Source organism: Hippocampus bargibanti, linkage group LG13 (assembly GCF_051943395.1).
Source record: "Hippocampus bargibanti isolate YZ-2025 linkage group LG13, ASM5194339v1, whole genome shotgun sequence".
NCBI classification, from domain to species: domain Eukaryota; kingdom Metazoa; phylum Chordata; class Actinopteri; order Syngnathiformes; family Syngnathidae; genus Hippocampus; species Hippocampus bargibanti.
Genome location: NC_142746.1, coordinates 10,952,177 through 10,968,323, shown reverse-complemented (window position 1 = coordinate 10,968,323; position 16,147 = coordinate 10,952,177). Strand labels below are relative to the sequence as shown.

The window sequence follows — 16,147 nt, the reverse complement described above, 5'->3', positions numbered from 1 at the left end:
ATAGGAGTCTGGGGGCCAGGCCATTGAATATTGATTTGTTGGTTAATTCGGTCAGCAATTTTATCAAATTCCCACTATTGTTCATTTCCAAGAAATGTTCGACCACTCGACTACTGGGGGGGGCCCGGTACTCGAGTGGTTAGCAGGCCGGGTTCACATTGCAGAGGTGGTGAGTTCAAGATCTGGGGCGGCCTCCCTGTGCGTGGGGTTTCTCTGGGTTCTCCGGTTTCTTCCCACATTCTAAAAACATGCATGGCAGGCTGATTGAACACTCCAAATTGTCCCTAGATGTGAATGTGAGCGCTGATGGTTGTTTGTCTCTGTGTGCTCTGCGCTTGGCTGGCAACCAATTCAGGGTGTCCCCCGCCTAGTGCCCGAAGACGGCTGGGATAGGCTGCAGAACCCCCTGTGGCCCCAATGAGGAATGAGTGGTATGGATAATGAATGGAATGGATGGATGACAGGATACCAGGCAAATCCCAAAGACGCGTGTAATTCAATGGTGCTAGTTAGCCACACATGCCTCTTCGGTGGCCCTTCATTGTGGCCCAGGTGGCTCCTAAATTCCATCAGAGTAATTAGATCTGAAAGTGCCCTCAACATATCCTGAGTGCGGCCCACTTGTGGCAGCATCGCTCGGTTTTGAGCAACAACACCTTGGGCGTCTTCGCGTCTCCCATTTGGATGAAATGGAGTCTCGAGATCAAGATGCTTGAATACCACTTGTGTGTATGCGCGTGTGTTTGCGTAATAGGGAGTGTTGCTAAAACTTACTGAGTTGAGGCAGAAACCCCCTTAATGTCACGATGGAGCCCATCTACACAGCAGTTGCTATGGTTACAGGCCATGTTTTGTGTACCTAGATCCTCGTCCTAATCTTGAACTGCAGTGAAACACTGATGGGAATGCACGAGTCCCAGAACCATCACTAACCCACCTACACACACATAAAGTGCATACCCAGGCAATTGAGCAGGAACTGTGTAGCATGTAGATAAATCTGAGCATTTAAATGTACATATTCCACCCACACGAGGAAATACTCTCCCTACACAGAATATTCACTAGCATGTATATACACACACGCTTCGTGCTGCACAATATCACATCTCCTATGCAAACTTATGGGTAAACACTGGGCACAATTATCGTCCCTCCCGATAAGCGAAATGTGGCATTTCCCTGCATGTTCCATAAAGCAACTGGTGTCTCATTGCTCGCCAGCTCTTCTCCCTTTTTCATCCTGCATGTCGTCGCTTCGATGGAGCTGGAGCTCTGAGGCGCACACAGAGATGAAAGCGAGAGACCACGCCAGTGGATGAAAGAGCCTCATTTTGTAAATTGACAGCTCCCCATAGGATTATTCAAATTCTGCCACGAGATCCCCACCAATCCTCCTCATTTCCTCACTACCCTGGCCAAGTACGAAGCAACTGTCACATGACGGAAAACTTCCATTCAAACTTTACTCAATTACAATTTCGCAGTGAGTTGGTGTGCAAAAAAAATTGTATTCTAGACACAGTACTGTTACTTTCACAAAAAAGAATATATATATATATATATATAGGATTGGATTTGCCTTTATTAGTCTCGCAGTGGAGAAATTTACATTTCACAGCAGCAAATTTATATATATATATATAAAAACTCTATGATATACAAAGTACATCTGTCCTATACTTTTTTTCTCTTCTTGATATGCCAGGCTTCACATAAATTAGTCGCTTTGAAAATGTGAAGAGCTGAAGATGTGTCGGATCCTGTTATGTGATGGCCTGGCTCTCTTTGATTGGGGTATTGGAGTCAAACTTCAGTAAAGGTTACAATGACTTTACAATGATTTTTTTCTTGCACTTATTTATTCTTTACTCGTCCGTTCATAACTTTTCTGCTGTAAATTTGAAATGTCATCATTGTGAGACTACTAAAGGTGATCTTATCTTATCTTGGATTGAATTTACCTTTTTTAGTCTCGCAGTGGAGACATTTTCATTTCACAGCAGCAAAGTTATAAAAGGAAGATGAAAGGAAAGAAAGAAGTATAAAAACAAAATATAGGAGGTGCTGGAAAGGCAGCCACTTTCGCGGCGCTATCTTGAAGTCAAAATAACAAATACATGTCAATGTACATGGTAGCCCTTCTTTTTGTGTACTGGACGTTGCCGTTGTTGACATTTGCTTGATTTTCTTCTCCAGTGGAGATGAAGAGGTCACAGTGCTACCAATGAACATAAATGATGTCATGACAACATAGAACTCATTAGGTGTCAGTTGTAAATCATATTTATAATGTTGCCCATCACCAGGCTAACTGTACACTTTATGTAAAGTATAACTATGTACCCGAAAATACAGATCTACCATACCACTAGGTTGGGTGTTTAATAGCTTGTCACTGATAGCTTATTACTGGGGCAATTTCCCAAGTGGAGAACTATTCCACCCTTGAAGTACCAATTGAGCACTTTATTATTCTGTTTATGTATTCATTTATTTATTGCGACAGTTCATTCCCATAGTTGACATTGCGTTGTCGGTCTTTACACAACAAACTCCAATCAACAGGCATCTGAGCTGGACGCGACCAATCATTGTCATCCATTTTGCCTCAATTGCTACAAGAATAATTTCATCGCATATTTGAAATTGTGAAATTAAGATTTCTTTTAGTAATCCAATGTGAGGTGTTTTAGGTCAGGCTATAATTGCGACAGTACCATCAAAACATTTAATATCCCATCTTTTGCCCTTTTCCCGCAGTGTGGCAATGATTCAGGGCTCATCATAATGCCATTTTAAAGGCTAGGGAGGAAAAATTTCATCTCAACACAGAATGGGGATCACGCATACTCATTTGAAATTTCATCGGCTGCACTTGCACTCTAATGAGCTCCAATATATCAAGATCTTCACTTTTGATTGACAGCGCCGGAATCGCATTAATTAGCACTTGAACATGGAGGTACTCAGCATAAAATAGCTGTCGTACCTACATTGCCAATGCCATACTTTCGTGAAAGCTTTTCAATCCAGGTCGACAAACTACAGGAGAATGACATCTTGTATGTTTGAAATCATTTCAAATCTACTGCAATAAATTCTCAATTTAGGGTGACAGCTTGTAACCTGCCACTCATACGTGACAAATTACCATACTGTAGGCGTGTTCACTCATTGGTGCATCTGGTAGAGTAAACAGCACCTTGTAGAACAGCATGCCACAAGTTAGCTCTAATTGCTAATTGGACAGTCCTGGCCAAATATAACGTTGGAGCCAGAATTTCACGTGAATTAGGGTTCCCTGTGGAATCTAAATATTGTCTCAGTTGTGAGCAGTGGCGATCAATCTAGATCAGTAGTTCTTAATCGTGTTGGAGGCACCGAACCCCACTAGTATCGTATGCTCATTCACCGAACCATTCTTCCAAAGACTGTGCCTACTAACTGCAGTCTAGACTGAGGGATGGACCTCTGTGGCGGAGGATCTACCGAACCCCTGAGACTGACTCAACGGACCCCTAGGGTTCGATCAAACCCAGGTTAAGAACCACTGATCTAGATCGTATGTTACACAAAAAAAAGATGTCAGATAAGCCCCTCCCTATCTTTCTGACCTGCTTCAAATCTCTGTTCCCTCTCGGTCCCTCAGATCTTCATCCTCCCTTCACCTCTATGTGCCCTCTGCCTGTCTCACCACGATGGGATGCAGAGCTTTCAGCCGCTCTGCTCCCAAACTCTGGAATTCTCTTCCACCCAACATCCGCAATATTGACTCCCTCCCTATTTTCAAGGCTCACCTCAAAACCCACTTGTTTAAAATTGCTTTCAATGTATAGTTCTATCTGCTATTTTATTATGTATCATTTTACTTATGGTTTTATTGTTATGTGCTTTGTTTTATTGTTTTTATTGTAAAGTGTCCTTAGGTGTTTTGAAAGGCGCTTGAAATAAAATTTATTATTATAAGGATGACAAATTTATTATGGCCTGAATAAAGGTTTGCAAACACTGTGTCCTTGTTGTAGTAAACCAAAATGCTCGACATTATTGGGTGTAACTGAGAAGGACGATGATGACATTGCGCTAATAATAACCTGAATTGTACTTTATACATCAAATGTATAAACCGTTGGATTGCATATTCAGAGTTAGACCAGTCATCTAATTTCAGCAATGTAGCATTAAAACTTGATAGTGTTGGCCTAAATATTGAGCTCAGCCAATCTGGGCCGAGGCCAACTTGAGTGTGAAATCCAGTTGTGGAGAGCATGCCCCACGGAGGAAGCCCAAAAATGCAGCACTTAGTTCAAAGTGGCCACATCAGTGTACGACACACCACTTATAAATTTCAACCACAATCTTTTGAAATATTTGCATTTCCAAATGGGGAAAAAAAACAAACTTACCAGAACTCTGCCAGTGAGCGTCTGAGCAGAGATCATGACGCCGGCCCAATCTTTGACCGAAGTCATCCATCCCACCTCACTGGCGGGGACTTCCTCCGTCTTCTCATCTTGACCCTTTAGCGCTTTGTCTGCTGCCTGATTGTTGGCGGGGTTGTTCACTTTCTGAGCCTCCTGTAACACACAAAAAAAAAAATATATATATATATATATTGTGATGTCACGAGAGGCTGTGTCCTGAAGGGCAAATACATCCCCCTAAGATGGCTCCACTCAGAGAGAGTCTTGGCCCCACCTGGTGGAAGGCAGCAATTAAACCCACACACCTGCAGCTGATCAGGGCTTGATTGGAAAGCAGGGCTCTTAAGGCAGAGAGCCTCTGAGTGTGCAGCTTGGGGAAAGACAAGCTCGATTGCTGTGCTCTGTGGAGAAGTTGATTGCTGCGTGGAACTCATTGCCAGTTGGGACCACACGACTGGACACTGGATTTGAACCTAGCTAAGGTGGCTAGGCTACATGACGAGGACGTCAAGAGGGGTGAGGCCTAGAGACTCTTGTGAAGAACTCCGTCTTCAGTTTTACCTCAGAAGAGACTTTATTTGGATTTAAGTAGCAGAAGAGACTTTATTTGGATTTAAGTAGCAGAAGAGACTTTATTTGGATTTAAGTATCAGAAGAGACTTTATTTTGACAAGTATTGGAAGAGACACTATTCGAACCTTTGTTGCTTGTGAATTCCCCCTGGAACCCTTGATTAAAACCTTTTGTTTGTATCCAAACCTGTCGTCCATTGCACTTCTTGTCCCGTCCCGCTGAGAGCTAGCCTCTCATGATATCACTATATATATACAGTAAAGTCTCGTTATATCGATATTCAAGGGAGTCCGAAAAAATATCGATATAACCGGAACTATCGATATATCCGACCCTGTTTGCATGTAATTTTCTCCGTGCGTGCATAGAAATAGTATTGATATAACCGGGACTATCGTTATATCCGATATCGATATAACGAGACTTTACTGTATATATATATATAAAAATAAAGACTCTGTTAAGGTGAAACAAAGAAAAATTGAGAAAAAGCAACTCTCAGACAGGTGAATAAATTGAAGAAGAATCAGACGGGTGCACCCTTAACCAGCTACCAGGCAGCTGACTGGCTAACCAGACGACCGCCGGCCGACAATTATTTCTTAAAGAATAGGTTAAAGGACAATCGACGCCTCCGGACAAGTTGTGTCCATAATTTGTAAAATCACTTCAAATGACTTCTATTGAGCGTATTTTACAAAGATTCCACCGCATATAGCTATATTTTACATTTTAAGACTTGCGGTGAATATTCAGGAAGTCTTGTTTTTGAGTTGGTGACAATTCTTGACGTCACGGAAGGAACGCCCCTGACCGAGAACGGACCCACAAAGCATTTTGCGGTACTTTGTTTCGTCTGAAAACTTCGTGTTGATGGCGAAATTAGAAGGAAAGCACATAAATAACGCAATGGTGAATCGCTGTGTGTTGCACCAGGACAACTATTTGATATTCGCTGACACAAATTCCAAGCAGACAAATCAGCCGATTTCCAATGGAGCTTTGGCGCCATCTTCTGCATTTTCTGCGGTACACTTCTGTCCAGATGCCTCAAAATGACACGGAAGGACTTCTTTAATCGATTGCAAACATGTATGCTTTCCTCTTCAGAACTATTTGAATCATATTCATAACTGGATGAGTAACAAGAAAGCATCTTCTCCGAATCTGAAGCCATTGTTTTGATTCTCGAGCAAGGTAAGACGTATTGGCGTGACATCACGAACAAGGGGGCGGGACCTTCTGAAACTGGCCATTTCTGAGTTCAATTTGAAGAAGTTTTTGGACATTTTAAGTCATTTTTATTGGTGTTTTGCATTCGACTAAAAATATCATCCTGTGTGTTTTGGCTATTTTAGATGCTATAAAACGTTTTTTTCTGATGTCAATTAGGAAACAAAAATGTGGTGTTGGTTGTCCTTTAAGTGTCCAATGCAAATTCTTTATCCGGTAACAACAGTCTGATGAGCGATGGCATTACAATACTTGTCAACTCAACCATATGAGCTCCTCACGATATATCTTGGCTTAGTGGGAAAGCTTCAGTAAGCATGTCCATATTCATGACTAGCTTCAAAAGCTTTGAGGCGGGCAGAAAGGGCCATCAGGCCATAATGGCATCCATCTGCTATATGCTGCACACGTGTGTGCATGTGTTTGAATGGGCACATATTAGAAAATGACAGAATGGTGTATATAATTGCTCTTTTCATTCCGCACATATGCTTCTTTAAGTTAATTGCTCCTTGCGGTGACTGTCGTGCAGGCCTTTCCATGCTAATTCCTGCGTGCGGGACAGGGAGAAGTGGAGGGGGAGGGGTGCACTGTCTTGTTGGAACGTTCTTATACTCAGATTTATACAAAATGTCATCTGTATGATACAACTTTGGGGGGGTTCTTGAAATTGCAGTTAAATTCAATCTTGTGGGGCACAGGCACAACTTTCTAGTTAAGAAGAAATGGTGCAGATAGCAGGAAGAAAACTGGGGGGAAAATGGTGATACTAAACATGTTAGTTGTGAAGCTATTTTAAATATTTCAGATGAAAAAATAACAGAACCATGTGGACTGATTAATGGTAGCAATTTGTGGGAAAAAATATAGTATACCAAATTTGGATTTAGAAGTTTTCCCTCTCACTGTGAAAATATGATAACTGATCCATAAAACAACTATTTAATACCCGGTACATAATGAAAACAGACAACACAGCTAAATTATTATTAAGGATTTAAATGCTAGAATATTTTTGAAAAAAAAAACAATTATTTTGCAGCTGCTGAGATTTCAAGGTTTATTGAAAATGCAGAAAAAACACATTTCAGCAAAACAATCTGCATTATATTATTAATCTCTTATGATGAGGATTACAATGATTTTACATGGGACAGAATTACAGATCAGGTATATACGATTTTGACTGCATTTCAGTCCTTCCATATTTAGCGCAGCATTGACACCATAATTCAAATCAATTTACATTGGGAAAATGGGTAATGAAAATATGTGATGTACTGTATTTTTATTGTTATTATTATTATTTTTTTCTGGTGCAGTTTTGCAGTACGTTTCTCATACACAGGGCAAGGCTAGTCACTGCTGGCGACATTCCATATCTATTAAGCCTCAATTACGATGGCATATAAACTGGGACATTCCTGTGTCTACTAGGACCACAATGCCCTGCGCGGAAGCAAGCAAATGAGAAAAAAAAAAAACACTTGTACCTAGCAACGAAATTGACAAGTCAACTGACAAACTGACCAGACTATGACCAACCCCGACATACAACACGTGAGTACTTGAGCATGACTAAAGAGCGCAGCTATTACATATGAACCCGAGAGGCTGCTCTGTCCATTTCATGAGGATTGTCTCGTCAAATTGGATTACATTTGATAATGATAAGGCATGGACACAGCTGCCATTTTCCTAATTTGATTCCGACCCCTAGAACAATGCCAATAAACTAGCCTTAAAACAGCCAGACATTAGATCATTATCTGCTCTTGCCATGGGGACTCCATCTTGGAAATGCCAGTGGCTAATTTATTTGGTTTGGCTTTATTTGGTTATTAGTGTTGGGGAACTCACAGCCTCAAAGTGTCAAGCAGGCATGTAATCAAACACATTTAGTCCAAAACGTGTAACAACCGCTGAAGCAAGGATCAAACGATTAAGGTCTGTTACAGAATTAAGCTTCATTTTGTTGGATAGAGTTGGTAGAGGACAGAAATACAAAGTAGTCAACTAAAATGGTGGAGTGGATATGTCACTTCTCCATCTTGAGTCATAAAAAGAGAAGATCATATTTTAATTACTTAAATATGTTGTTGTTTGTTGTTTGACTACTGGAACAGAAAGTAATTCAGATCCACCGTTCAATTTGATATAGTGTAAAAAAATGATTTTGCACTTGCAAGATTGTACTTACAAATTTTTACCACAACTGGATTCTTTTCATCTCGAAAGTACCCCTCTATTCTCTGAAACATCATATCAACTTTGAAAATGTAATGTGAAAGTGAGTTAATGATCTTTTTGCGGTGAAATAACTCGTTCATTGCCAGACGTGTGCAAAAATGTGTCCACTCCAGTGCCAGGGTTTTTGTCATTTTCACTCAAATTCCAGGACCCGCAGAGCATTGAGTTTTAGGACGACAGTGATACCTACGCTTTAGCTCACGAACTTTTCGAACTAATCTCATTTTTAATGGTTTGCTATGGGAAATTAATGTTTGGAAGACAACCTTTTTTTATTTACATTGTGGGAACCAATTAAGTTCGTAAGCTGAGGTATCACTGTACCTTAAGTCAAGTGAAAGTCAGCTTTATTGTCAAAGATGCTAACATGCATGACATACAGCACAGATGAAATTACTGTCATCTCGGACCCATCGTGCAAGGCACTTATAATTAGGCTAAAAAAGACAAACAATTGACAGCAGACAATACATTTTAAATGTAAAGTGAGGAAGTGTCGTATGTCGTGATGTAGTGTAGTAATGATAAAACCAAAAAAGGTTGAAGTGAGGTCGTGCAGAATGAACATACAATACAGCGTAAGAAACCTTAGACTATCTTTTTTCATCAGAAAAAAAGAGTTCATTCCTAAGTTACATGCGTCTTGAGTAATATGAGGTGCAAGTGGGGGTGGCAGTACAAAAGGCAAATGCTGCCCCCTCGTGGAAGAGAAAAAAACATTGCCATAGGTCGGACCAGTGCTTTCATCAGCACCCCACCTCGTGAAAAAAACAAAACCTGAAGAAATTTGGGAATGGCGGTGCACGTCATATTTTCAGTTCCCGCATACATTTGGGAATGGCAGTGAATGAGTTAAGTGTCAAAATTATTCTGAAGTGGCAACTCATTTTATAGTTACAGCGCAATTTCTAAATAGACCAATTACATGTCTAACACCTTGCCAGACTTTATCCCTCGTTTTTAACATTCTCAGAATTCACGACACAAGCTAGCATTTGTCTTACTGGTTACATGGTGGAGCACTGCATGTCGTGTGTGCGTCTGTTTCTCAGGTTTCACTCGGATTGGCCGTGCGCCTGCTCCAAAGCACTCCAACCATGTTGCGGTAGCCATGTCGATGCCCTGCAGTAATTTCTTGGCCGTAGACGTCTCACAGAACAGAGCATTGTTCAAGCAGATCGTTCAAATGGTGAATTAAAACAACACTTCATTGAAGCCATAGAGCAAAATATACCTCTTGTGGTTGTAAACGTGCTAAACTGCAGTATTGTTTTGAATTTTGCACACTTCCACTTATGATAATATTTCACTCAAGGGAAATTTGTATTTCAATGTTGTCTATGCTTATGCCGTGTTTGAAACAGGCAACCATTTTCATTGTTCATTTCTCTACAATCATCAGCATTTAATATCGGCTATGATATAAAGGGCAATAACGTTGACAGAGTGTTGGGAAACTGGAAGCAGTGGCAGAGGCACAATTGTTCACAAAGTGGCCATTGTAAAAATATATGATCCTTACACAAATCAAACATCTTTCCCTGCCTGACTGTAGGAAGACAATTGGAAATAAAACTCGAATGCTTCACTTATGACCCGAAATAGTTGACAGCTTGTTTTACTGAGGTTAAAATTGCAATGACTTTGCCGAAAGCATACAGTGGGGCCTCGGTTTACGAACACCTTGCCTGACGAAATTTTCAGTTTACGAACGTTAAATTTATGAAAATTAAACCTTGGATTAAGCACTACTTTTCGGGATACACAAGGAGCGCCCCCCACCACTGCTGGCGGAGTAATCTTCGGCGGAAGAACACCAAAGCACACGACCGAACAGTGCCCCAGCCGGCCTACGTTTCCACACCCCCTTTCTCTGAATGCTCACGTCGATCACCTCCAAGGACCTTTTTACAGATACTTTTGCTGTTATGGGACCGAAATAGACACCACCACAGACTCGTGTTCAGCCGAAGAAGACACAAAACAAAATTACAGTCAAGGAGAAGAAGGAGATCATTGAGAAACATGAACGAGGTGTGCGTTTGTCTGATTTAGCGGCCCGGTATCGATATGCTAAGTCCATCATTCTTACCATCCTTCGCAACAAAGCTTTACACAAAGGCTTTATTTACTTGATGCTTTAACGTGACTAAAGGCTTGGCATGATGTTACCCTTCGATCCCTAAAAGCAGCATGGAAGAATTTGTGAGGGACTTTGAAGGACTTTGAAGGATTTGATCCTCATGACTCTGTTGTTTTGGACGACATTGTTTCCATTGGACAGAACATGGGACTCGAAGTGGATGCAGATGACATCGATCTTGGTGCTGCTAATCTTGTTGCTGACCATAATGAGGTCCTCAACACAGAGGATTTGATTTGCCTTCAAGAGAACAAGCAGAAGCAAGCCATTCAGGGGTTGTCATCTGAGGGCGAGGAGGAGGAGATGGCTGCAGCATCAAGTGATAGCATCAAGGCAATGTTGGCTAAGTGGAATGATGTGCAGGCTTTAATTGAACAGTTCCATCCAGAAAAGACTATGGCTATGAGAATCATCAACATTATGAAAGATAATGTGATGCCTCAGTTTCGTAAGACCTTACAAGTCAAAGCAACAGGTGTCAATTAAGAGCCATCAACGACCATCACAAATGTAAATAAAGTTACTATTATACAGTGCAGTGTATTTCTTTCATTACAATACAATATCACATTTATTATAGATAGAACACTTTTCACCTTACACACTCTGTCTGGGAACCAATAAAGTTTGTAAGCCAAGGCCCCACTGATCTGAATGAGCGGCGAATGCTCACTAATGTTGGAAAACAATGTTTTTTCGTCAGGGTTTGTTCAAGGTTCCAAAAGGTCACAAAGATGTTTGCCAAACATTTAAAACACTTTGATGGATGCAAAAAGATTTCCTTGTCTCTGACAAATTTTGAACTGATTCAAAATACCTTCGAACATCGGCAACAAACTCGAACAAACCCTGAAAGAAAAAAATGTGCACAAATACTGACAAAAGCATTGCTCCTCAATTAGATACAAGCGGCCTTTAATCCCGGAGGCTGGGTAATAGCGAATAGCATAGCAGTTGTCATGCGAAATAGAGAATCCTATACATGTAATATATTGCAATGGCTACAAATTACTGATCATTTTATGTATTTAAACAATTACTAAATACATAAACAAAACAATGAGTTACAACAACCCATTCTAAGTGTGTGCAGAGGAGTGGAATGTCAATAGGAAAAAGTAGCAACACAAAAGAAACCATTATTTAGAGTGGGACCTTAAGTGAATTAATTTAGTTACATTTATTTATGACAGCCAGAAATTAAATGTGAATGAATTCATTAAAATTGTCACAAAGTATACATCAAGACTATAAACTAAGAGATTGGTTGGTTTAGCTAGCAGATACGGCTGACATTAGTGCATCTCATTAGCAGTCGATCAACAGGGGCTTGATCAGAAAGGTAACACAACCAACATTACTATTTCATTGATTTGAAATTAGCTTTTGTGTATGGGGGGTTGGCAAACAAGATACATCAGTGGTAAAGTGTGGATTATTTTGACATTATGGAGCTTGTATGAGTGATCTGCTGTATACGCTTGCATGCAGTATTGTCAGTCCAGTTATGAAAGTGTTAAAGGACTGGAGGGGAAATTAATTAAGGATGTTATTGTTTATCATTATATTTTGGGATTTTTGAGGCTCATCCCTAAAAAAAGGCATTCAGACGTGCTCGTGCATGCGTGACAGTTGAAGAAAGAAACATGTATAATGCATGCAGTCACCAAGTGACGGCTGGATAGATCGGAAAATACAATATAAACAATTAATTGTTTCTAGTACATTTGCGGGTCCGACGGTGTGGCCTGAGCAGAGGGAGGAGCGCAAGCAGCCTGCCATGAGAGAATCCATCTGCCGGCTATATATACACACCTGTGATGTCAACACGCAGTGTGAGACAGCCATGGAGGGGGGCTGAGAGTGGGGATGGCCTGTAGCAAATTTCATAGGCAACCTCGTAAGGGAGGAAACATGCGAAACGTCGACAAAGTAGCACGGCATGCTTATTTGTGATTTCCTACAAATGATGCACCTTCCTGTTGTCAGGTTTATGGTTTGATTTTAAATTACGAATGTGTTTTTCAAGTAACAAAGCTCATGGGATTGTGCATGTGGTGCAATATAAATAAAGTTGATTTGCTAATTCATTAACAAGTGAAATAATGAACTAATGAAAAAGCAAGCCAGCTCACAAACAAAGGAACAAGCTATGAAACTTGTAGAGGTGGGAGTAAGTCACATGTATGCAAGTCATAAGTCTCTAATCTCTAAGTCGTAATAAGCAAGTGGGTGTGGGTGGAAAATGAAAAAAGAAAAGATTATGAGTCAAGTTATGAATTTAAAGTCAATTAAATCGAATCATCACTTGCGTTAAACAACTTCTAAGTCATAAAATCTTGCCCAGTCGCAACATATGTTAGCATGTTTTTTTTCACTGATCATCCCACAAAAACCACATAAAACCAACTCTGGTTTAGGTTAATTTATATAACTTCATCACTGCACCACTTAATGAATAAGATGGCTAATAAGCAAGCTAAGTCACCAACAAATGAAACCACTCAACAACAGCTGCTCCTTTCACAGGCACAGTGGTGAATAGAGCGTGTCCAAGAAATTAAATTGTTCGGTACAGTACAACAGCGTGCTGCATTCCCACAAGGAACATAAAGTGCACATTAACAGGCATAACCAATATCCAGAAACCCCTCGGTTCCAGACCTTAATTTTCACTTTCCCTTGTGGTTATCCCAAAATGAGCTTGTGAATGTCTCCTTGAAAGGTCATATGCGCGTACACACACACACACACAAAATGGTATGTATTTTTCAATATACATGAGGCTTGAGCTGTGTTTAGAATTCCCATTTTTAAACCTGCATTCAGTTCATCGTCCTCCTTAAAGAGATGTCCCCACATTGTGCGCCGTGAACACAGTTAATATTAGGATTGCGCCAATTAACAGCATACACAAGGGAGGAGAGACAATAATGAGAGGAACAGAGAGAGCGATGGAGAGACGGAGTTAATAGATGACACAGGGAAGGAGACAAAATAGAAAGTGACAACAGGAAATACACAGGACGGGGTAACAGAGATCGCAGAAGGACGAGGTCAAAGTGTCCAAAAGGATAGAATGACATGACAACAGAGTGAGGCTGACAGCAATAACGACGCAAATTATGGCAGCAGGCCGGAAAAATGCTGCAATGGAGAAAATGTAAGGCTGATTCAAAGAAAGCAAAAAATTAGCTAGCTAAATTAGGTAAAATTTAGCTTTTAAGGGTGAGTGACCGACGGCCGCCCATGTGACCGTGCTGATCTAACAGTACTTGGCTTTAGTGCAGCTGTTCTCTGGCTTTCGTCTGCATCGCTGGGGAAAACTCTATTCCAGTGTGAGCGGCAATTTATAGACTCACCCGGGGAGACAAGAAACAAGCGAATCTCATAACACACAGCGTTCGCCCTGTTTGCTATTTTAATGGCAGTACAGTTACCCAGTGTCCCTGGGTTACAGGCCAACACTGGGTCACGGCGCAAAGGGAAGAGGGACGGTGAACAAGAGCCCTTGGTTGAGCAAATGCACATGCGCTCAGGTGGAAAGCGAACTCTGAAAACACCACGTGGCTCAAGACTCTGCCAGCATTAATGAAATCAAAAAAAGGAATCCCCCATGACCCAAAAAAAACTCAGACTAATCACTGGTCTGGATGTGGAAAAACGTGAGAAAATCCCTGTTGTCTCACGATGGTGCCCCCTGGGGAGATTAGCGTGTATGTTGCTATAGCAACACTTTTTACCAGGACACAATAAACACGTCTAATGCCTTGGCGAGTCAGTTTAATAATAGTATAGTCTCTTTTCAGCAATACTACAATCTCCTAAAAGTGATTCCTTTTTAGGTCATCTGGTAACATAGCAACCGCAAAATAACACGCACAACTGATGTCTTGTGTAAGCAAAGGGTGAATTGTTGCCAAAAGCAATTGAATATAAAATGGATCAAACAAAAAAATAAAATGTTATCTCAAATAATTCTCATTTCACCATTTGTTATTATTATTATGATTATCGAATCTACATCAAAACTCTCCCAGTTTATTTCAGGTGAAGGGCGAACGACCCCCTGCAATGGTTGGCAGTCACTCACAGGGACCCTCCAGCAACCTTTCACACTGGGATTCAGACTGTCATTGGGTGGGAACTAAACCCCTGACACATACATGAAACTCAGGAGAGTGAAACAACCATTTGTGACTCTGGGTCTGATTTACCAGGATCTCAAATAGAAAACACTAAACTATGTGTTTGCGAGGGCTGGGCGGCCTGAAAAGTATATCACGACATAAATATTTCACATTGCTTGGTGCATCTCTCTCTCGCTCTGTGTGAGGTACACAGAGCGATCATTTCTCTCTCTCGATCATTTTATTTTAACATATATGAAAAAGTCAAATACATTGGTCAATACAAAGATTTAAAAAATGTTCAGTTGTCGGTTGTCCATATTCCCTTGATTTTTTTCTACGAGCCTGCCTTCATCTCATTTAGAATTAAACAATTGTTTAAATAGCTCTGTAAAAGGACAGATTTGAAATCAACCTCTTTCAAGGAGATGCAGAGTACAATTGGAATTTTATCAAAGGTTATACGTCATGACTCCTTCTTGTGACTGCGACCAAGACAGACCTGATGTCATTCAGAATTTCCATAATTTTGCATTTATGTTTCAGACAAACTACTTTGAGATACAACGAGAGTACCACCTGTGTACCACGATCAGCTATTTGCACATACTTCTGGGAATCACAGAAAGAGCAGCAATGCAATTGAGTGCCCGTGGCAGAATCCTGGTTAAGCCCAGTTGGTCGATCAGCTTCCACATCTGTTTGCCTTTGTAATCAAGTTGGCAACCTTATTTGCACATTCAAGTAAATTGGGCCCTCTGTGTCTGAGTTTTTATGTGATCCAATACTGTGCACAGTCTCAGGGTAAGTTTTTTTGCATCATCACTGTCATACCAAAACTGAAAAAAAAATATCCATCTCCACAATTACATCAGCCTCAAATTGGCCCCATTTTGAGACCTTCAAGTCAGAGTTTGATTCGACATTTTGTGGCTGGGGAACTCAATAGATGGCCTCCACTCACAGAACTGTTTCAAACCTATCAGCACACCAGAATAGGAAGGCATTCTTCACAATAGCCAGACAGTAAGTACACTTTGGCCCCATTCAGGTCGTTACTCCCGGCGATGGACAGAAACAATCGCAGCATCATAAAGCAAGCCTGCCAGTGGAGGATGTCTCAGATGCACATTCTTTTATGACCTTCCACTCAAATAAAAGTCACTTTACTTCCCTACGAAAAGAAGTGGGTATGAAAGAAAAATCTTGAATGTAACATCCGGTCGAATTAGACCACAGACTGCTCCTCTCCCATTGATACAATCTTTAAAGCTCCAGTGGTTTGAGGCTAAAAATAGATGACGCTGTGAATTGTGGGGGATTAAAAAGGTCAGCCCTCACATCTTTAAATTTGATAATTTTAACGTCAGCAGAAAATATCCGAAGAGTAG

The 16,147-nt window shown here is 40.8% G+C and overlaps 1 protein-coding gene across 13 annotated transcripts in view; it reads right to left on the bottom strand.

Annotated features, from left to right (window-relative positions):
* LOC148889303 (calcium-activated potassium channel subunit alpha-1a) overlaps positions 1–16,147 on the bottom strand; it is a 150,995-nt gene that overhangs the window by 101,768 nt on the left and 33,080 nt on the right. For all 13 annotated transcript variants that reach the window (XM_089011865.1, XM_089011867.1, XM_089011868.1 and 10 more), the window contains exon 2: positions 4,410–4,580. In XM_089011865.1, coding sequence (XP_088867991.1) covers positions 4,410–4,580 — 171 coding nt within the window. The remainder of the gene's footprint in view (positions 1–4,409; positions 4,581–16,147) is intronic.